This window comes from Neolamprologus multifasciatus, chromosome 23 (assembly GCF_963576455.1).
Source record: "Neolamprologus multifasciatus chromosome 23, fNeoMul1.2, whole genome shotgun sequence".
In the NCBI taxonomy this organism is placed as follows: domain Eukaryota; kingdom Metazoa; phylum Chordata; class Actinopteri; order Cichliformes; family Cichlidae; genus Neolamprologus; species Neolamprologus multifasciatus.
Window position 1 is genome coordinate 6,265,609 of NC_140460.1, and position 7,748 is coordinate 6,273,356.

At 40.9% G+C, this 7,748-nt stretch overlaps 1 protein-coding gene across 1 annotated transcript in view; it reads left to right on the forward strand.

The window, feature by feature from the left end:
* sbno2b (strawberry notch homolog 2b) overlaps positions 1–6,311 on the forward strand; it is a 61,892-nt gene extending 55,581 nt beyond the window's left edge. The window contains 2 exon segments of the mRNA XM_085152032.1: positions 42–232; positions 2,131–6,311. Of these exon segments, the coding sequence (XP_085008158.1) occupies positions 42–232; positions 2,131–3,251 (1,312 nt within the window). The 3' untranslated portion in view covers positions 3,252–6,311.
* The last annotated feature ends 1,437 nt before the right edge of the window (positions 6,312–7,748 follow it).

Here is a 7,748-nt window from a genome sequence, read left to right on the forward strand (position 1 = left end):
TATGATGTGTTTTCTCCGTTTCTTCTTTGCTCTCTCTGCAGGAATGGGAAGTGTAAGAAAATTGAGGAAGGCCAGGAGTGTCTGCAGGGCATGCGCCTCCGTCAGTATCACATGCTGTGTGGAGCTCTGTTACGAGTGTGGAAGCGCGTCTCTGATGTGGTGTCTGACATCACCAACAGCAGCATCCTGCAGATTGTCCGCCTTAAAACAAAGCAGCATAACAAACAAGTCGGTTAGTATCTCTGTCTGCCTGAAGTGAAGTGCAGTTTGAGGACAGCTTCTTCACAGTTTTTTTAATCCCTAAACATCTAGCTCAGAATTTAAAATGTGAATTTTATTGACCCCGATGTTGTTTTGATGGTAAGATGTGGTGCTGCTGTCCAAGTGCTGACACATCATTATCTAAAATTGAGGAAATGAAAAAGTTCCATATTTTCCTTATTCGTTTCCGCTGAGCTCCTGTGCGCATTACGCTAACACTGACCCCCACAGGACGTGTCGCAATTCACCTCAAGATCCATGAAAACACACTCGTGATTATTGTCTCTACACCGCATATATGTCAGAAAAAGAAATATAAAGCTCGTAGGCTGTCGATATTACGTTTTTATAATCTTCCTTTTTCTGGCATGCACACTGTTTCCTGCTGTCTCTGGTGGTAGCGCTATTCGGTGAGTGCGTGTGCACATGTGCAGGTTTAGTTTCGAAGTTGTTCCTGTCTGATTTTTCTTATTTGGCCATTCATTTGAAGAAAATGAATATCACGACGTTATAATCAGCTGCCTGCGTCATGTCACATATGGACTTGGACTGCAGCTGGACGTTTTTGTTCTGCTCTGCAACCGTGGCAAGCTCAGCCTACTAGCAGATGCAGTAGTTCTCTCTCCGCTGCAGCTTTTCTGCTTAGTAGTGTGGAAGCAATGAATGCACATTAAAGTACACATTACCTTTATGCTGTCTTATTTACTATACTTAGTGATGCATGTGCTGTGATATCCAGCCATCTGACTTCTCAACCATCCAGGTGACAGTGGGCATAAGAGTCGTCAGTCAATCACAGGACTGATGCATAGAGATGGACAATCATTCTCATTAATTAATACAGATTAATTAATGCCCTGTTGTTATTAGGGCTGGGCCATATCATACCGTTCACGGTAATACGGTATAATGTTGGGCAACGATAAGAAAATGAAATATCGCGATAGAATATGGGTAAAACGCGCATGCGCAGTGCCTTTGTTTTTATACGCACATGGCAGAAAAAGCATGGTGGCAACGGAGAATGAGAGGGACGAAAGCGGATCGTTGAATGAAACAGATGAACCAGAATTGGTTTGTAAAAATGCTGCAACTTCAGTGGTGTGGAACTGGTTTAGCCTTCATCCGTCAGATACACAACAAAGCATTATTTTTGGTAGAGCATGCTAGGGCCGTTGTTATTACCGTGTTTTGGGGAAAATACAACACACATAAAATCAATCCTTTGATTTTTCTGAAAGTCGACAGAGCCCCTTATAATCCCGTGTGCCTTATGTATGAATTCTGGTTGTGTTTACTGACCTCGAAACGATTTTATGTCGTACACGGCGCTCGAAAATCTGTCAAATGTTTTAGTACGACTTTGCTAAGATACAAACCCTCACCGCTTGATGGATTGTCGGAGCATTACGGCTATCGTAGGCAGGAGCCTCGTGGAGTGATACGTACTGTGCTTCAACATAATATTACCGTATTGTGTGTGTATAACCTCTTTTAAGTTTAGTGGATATTATACATGGTTATGCTGAGGATATGTCAGCCAATTTCCACTGGAAATGCCTTTTGGTTAAACTGTCAGCGAGGAATTTGCATTTGCACTGTTAATTTTTATGTAACTTTAATGCACATAAAAAACAGCTGCTTGTTTAAGTGAAAATACATAGATTTTGTTTTTGCACTAATAAAGATGTGGAGTTGCAAAGTATTTTGTCTAGTGTCAATTATATCGTCAGTTATATCATTATCGCAAATTTTCAAATGTATATCATGATAAATATTTTTGGTCATATCACCCTGCTCTAGTTGTTATTGTAAAGCTGATAAAAGATTGAGGATTTATCTTACTGATAACTGTGTCATCTCTCTCAGGTATCAAGATCCCAGAGAACTGCGTTCCTCGCGTACGGGACGAGCTGCTGCAGATGGATGACGAGGTGAAGAAGAGGCGAAAAGAGAAAGAGGTGGCTGCTGAGAATGAGCGCAAGCGCAAGCTCGAGTACCTGCAGGGGCACAGACAGCTCGTGGAAAATCTAACCAACCACAAAACCATGCATACTCAGTCCCTCACTCAGCCTTTCGACCCGAGATTCCCACTCCAACACAGAATGCATCCCCAAGCCCAGCCCACCTTACCACACCTCAGTTCAGCCCTCTTGGCCTTACCGATAAATGCTAGCCAAACCCAGCAAAGGACCCATAACAGCTGGTCCAACAATCCGAGTTCCTTCTCCAACACCAACCAGAGCTCTCTGAACAGCTCAGTTAGCCTCAATCTCTCACAGTTTTACTCACCCGCCTACATGAACGCTTTTCAACAAACGAAGAACCTGCCTCCTTCACTCCATCAGACCAAGCAGCCTTCCAGCTTGTCTTCCAAAAGTCCTTTCGACGATATCTTAGACCTTACCATGAGCTCTCCGTCTCCCTCTCCAGACACCACAGAGGGCGGACTCAATCTGGACACTCTGGCAAGCAACTCTACAGCGTTTGCAGAGGATTTTAATCTAGAGTCTCTCATCTCTCAGACTGCACCAAACGTCCAGCATGCTGCGCAAGTACAGCTGCCTCTCATGCTGCAGCAGCCTCTTCAGGCCTCGCAGCAGCAACAGCAGCAGCAGCAGAACCACAACTTGCTGGCCAATAACCACCATGACTTATTAGATTATTTTGACATATCCCTTTCCCCTCAGATGGCCACACAGAAAGCCAGCCCTTCGTCTTCTACCTCCTCCTGCTCTTCCTCCACGTCCTCCACGTCTTCTGTGTCAAACAACATGGGTTCTCTCTTCTCCAACCCGTCGCCCAACTCTTTGTTTTCCAGCTCTTCCTCTCACTTCCCCCCAGCCTATCTCCTCTCTTCATCAGACTCTGGTCCCTTACCCAACGGCAACTGCAGCTCCGGCGCTCTTGACGTCCGCGAGGCTTTGAACAGCATGCTACAGGCCGGACCGGACCGCAAATCTGTCATTCAGTACAGGCCGCAAGAGTGAGAGCTCAACGGGCTCATCTGGACTTTATCTGTAGTTTTTTTTCTTGTTGTTTTGTTTTTGTTATGTCTCTTAGAGCAGATGGCGTCTCGTTTGCTGCTGTCTTTGATCGCAACCTTGGACCTACTCCCTCTCCCCTCAGGGCCTATAGTCAAGTCACTGCCTGTCCTGCGTTGGGCTCACCCTTCTCTTTATCCATGTGTAGCGTTCACTTGCTTTAGGCTGTTGAGGTAACGACGGGCTCGATCAATATTCGATTTCTGCACCAAAGTGTGTCCTCCACGGTAAAAGGCAGCTGTTTAAAAGTAAAAGGAGATGGGTGGGGGGGGGAGGAGGGGGAAAAAGAGGACGGGATAACTTTATTTTATCGAACATACGAGCTGTTGAGGTGCGGAAATCTCTAATAAACCTCCTGCTGCTGATTTTTCTCGAGGTATGATTGGTGAGTTGCTGGAAGCTCTAAATGCCTTTCACTAGTTAAAACCGCATCTTTAAACTTTGCTTTACTGTTACTACATTCACGGCTGTATGCAAGGCTTTGGTTTGAGTGAAACACGAGGTAGTCGAACTGGAAGACGCATGAAATCTTTTAGCTGATTAGCCATGAAATGCCTCAGATTTCCTTTTTTTTTCCTTTCCCTTCGACGCACTCCCTCTTGTTTGTCTCCCTGCTCGTATGAACACTAGTGTGAGGAAAAAAGGGAGAGGATGAGCAGCCTGCTGTTGCAAACAGTGCCTTTGGAAAAAGTCTTTAAATGCAGTCTTTAAAATCCATGTAGCCTAATGTATAGATTTGTACTCTTGAGCGTTGGTTTCGATTTTAATTTAATACGGTGTATTTGTATGAAACTTTTGGGGCCCACGGTGAGTCAGGCAGTCGTCGTTTGTGTTACACTATGCTGGTGTTGGGTTTCAGGAAGGCACCTCCTTTGAGCCTGCATGTGCTTGTGTGATTGTTTGTGTAGCTGTCCACAAACTTTTATCTACACCCCTTTTTTTCCCTTTTAATTTCACGTGACGCCCATTTTTGTTTTGGAAATCCTCAGGAAAATCTTGTGTATTTTTTTTTCATCTTTCTGTGTGGATGTGTCATTTTTTTGACCAACACTGACACCCGAACCTGTTCACGGTCTCTAATTCTAAAGGATCACAAAGAATTTCTATTGTTCTGAAAAGAAAGCAGCCCCGTCTCTTTGCTAGTATCAGAGTAATTTATTGTTTTCTCTTGAGCACTGTTTTTCACATGAATTCAACCTATACTAAAAAAATAAAACATCCGATATCCATTTGAGGCTCTAAAAAGCTTTTGAAAGATGTGTGTACATGTGTATGATAGTACATATTTAAAAACCTGTGAGGTCTGGCCATGTTTGTGTGATGCACTGTAGTCGGTTTGTGACAAAATGCGCGGAGGAGTTAAAGCGATCAAAAAGCAATAAAAACCATGTCATATGTTCGTTATGAAACAAACGCTTCAGTACTGTTTACGCTCAACAGGCAAAGCTTTTTGGTTACCTTTGCATGGTGTGAATCGTCTTTATTTCTATTATGCTTTGAAATCTTTTAGTTAAATGCATTTTAAATTCATTGTTATTAAAAAAAAGTTATTTGTTATTTATATTTAAGGGATATTTAGATTTTAGATACATTATCTTGCTTATTGTAATAGTTAAGGACATGTTTGGTCAGGGAAGTTACTCATTTTCAAGATTGCTATAAAACAAATTCTATTATTACCTGCCACCAAATAACATTGCACTGTTCTGTACTGCTGTACAGCGTCTGGATTTATTTCTGCTCGTTTTACTTTTGCTTTTCTCAAACGCAATTGTTTCTCCCACTCGTCGAGCTTTTTTTTTTTCTCTTGTCAGGCCTTCAGTTTGCAGAGAGATACCAAAGTATTCCACAGGCACCCCTAAAGTTACCGGCTCTAAGATATCAGACATTTATCAATCTCAGGAAGAAACCTACAGGAGGCGTAACGTCGGGGCGTTAGCAGAAATATATCAGTTCCCCTTTTAAGGATGATGAAACTAATGAGTATTTGTGCTATTTTTTTCTTAACTCTGTGCTGTGACTCTTGCTGTATTTATGTTTTAGACTTAATGTGATGGGTTTGTTGTTTGTCCTTGTGAAAATGTCAGTGGTTCTAAATATTTATGCCTTCTTAGGGCAAAGATCAAAGGCTGTTTCTTTTAAGAAACATTATTTTTCTGTGGACAGTTTTGTTCTTTTTCTTCGAACCATGTCAACGCTGACCCGTTCTCCCGTCGACTCACACCCGGGTTATACTAAAACGTGCAATTAATCTGTCCAAGCCTTCGCCCCTCCCCGCTTCTGTGTTTAGGGTTTAGGATGACTGATTCGTTGTTGTTGTTTTTCTGTGCGCAGAATAATACTGCACCTACCCTTCGTTTCACTTTTAATAATATTCGTCAGGCACATTCCCAGACACCAGTCTGCAAACGTTTCGCCTTTGATTTTGTTTTTATAGTCACGGAAATAAAGCTTTATGCATTTGAGGGACATGGACAGCAGTTTTTAGGAAAAATAATTCTTCATTCGTTTAGTTAGGCCTGTAATCATTTTTATCATTTTGCACTAAGAATGGCATAATCAAGTTACTGTTCTCCTGTTGGTTTTGATTGAGCGTCGCACGCTTGATGTATTTCTGTTCTTCAGTGGATTGCTCTGTGTATACTTTAACCATCTTTCTTGTTTCTCCCACCAGTTGCATATATATAAATGTTATCACCTTCAAATAATTTATTGCTAACAAAACACAAAATGAAACAAAAAAAAAACATGCTACTGATTGTATGTATTTTTAAACAAAGCCTATTTTTCCTGTAAAAACAAAACTGTGTTCAGCACTTTTATTCTGGGTTGTGCTTTTGTTTTCTATATATTTATAATTTAGATCCAAATGTATATATTGTAAAATTTGTGCCTTTCAACTAATTCTTAAAAAAAAAATAAAAGTTTTCTACTTATTAAAGGAAGGACGATATAAAATTGCGGTCTTTGAAAACAGATTAAAAACTTGAAGATTGCTCAAACTGAGTCTCGTTTGTTCATTCGGTTTGTCGCCCGCAGGCTTGTTGTACAGATTTTGCGTGGCATTGCTCCCCATTTTAAAAACATGGAGCTAAAAAAGGGAGCAGATTAACTCTGCAAATGTTTTTTGTATTTTCACTAAATATTAATATGATATTTTCTGCCAGTGGTGTGCAGCGGTATCATCAAACACGACAATAATCGGATAAATGAATCACAACACACCAGATAAGAGCCTCTGTGTGTATTTCTTTCTGGGGGGAAATAGAGGACACTGTCTACTTTAAGCACCTTCTAATAAAACACATTTGTTGCCACGGGGAGGGCTGGTCTTGAAATGTGCAGGCCAAGGTTGCAATAATAGACTAAACTACAACTGGGGAAAATGTATTATTGAAATCTTACTCTGGAAAAATTGAAGGAAACGCTTGATCATCACAGTATCCTGCAAACTCAGCCCAACAGTGGGCAGTTTAGTTTCAGTCATTCAGTGTGTTTGATCAAACCTTCAAAACAAGCAGCATTTTGTATTTGTTTTAATTGTTTTAATTATTTATTCCTACACAACTTTCATAAAAAATATTGATCATATTTTAAAAAGCAGCACCTTCTGGACTCTTCCGATGCTTCCCCTGACAAAGGTCGATATTGTAACGAGAAACAACTGAAATAGAAAATTTCTAAAGAAGAAAAACTAAAGTGAAACGAGCAATCACACCCTGGAAAGCAACTGAAACTCGATGGAACTCAAAAGAAAGACTCGAAACCAAAAGTAAATTTGAATGACACATAAAGATTCAGAATCTTTTGTCATATTTATGCTTCATGTAAAAACAAAATTGCGTTTCGCACATCCACAAGTCAGCAGTGTTAATACTATAAACACAAAAATCACAAATACAGTAAAATACAGGTGATTACATAAAAGATGGCTAACTGGAGCTTAAGAGCAGGGGCCCAAACATCAAAAAAAATTATAAAGCAAATAAATATAATTCCCAACAGACACTTCCACACTAACCTATCATTAAATATCCCACAATTACCCCAGGAATCCTAACATAACAATAACACTGATCCAATGCAGCACATATAAACCTCATATAGAGAGTTGCAAGTTTTGAAACATCTTTGCCATACAGGGTTCAAAATACTTGAGTACTTTTTAAACCTAACTAAAGAAGATACACTAAAAGGAAACAAGTGTTTGAAAAAAAAAACTACACAAAACAGGAGTTCTCAGGTTTCACAGTCGAGTAGTCCTTCATTGATACTTTTGCATCTCTGCCCAGACCGAAGAAGCCATGAGAGCGGTGAGTGGAGTCCTTTAAACTCGTGGCTCAGCTGAAGATGTAGCAGCGAGGCACCGATGATCTTCTCTTCTCGGTTCAGTTCAGGCCTTTCCCCTGTAAGTAAGTAGGAACGCTCCCAGCTGGGCCTGTG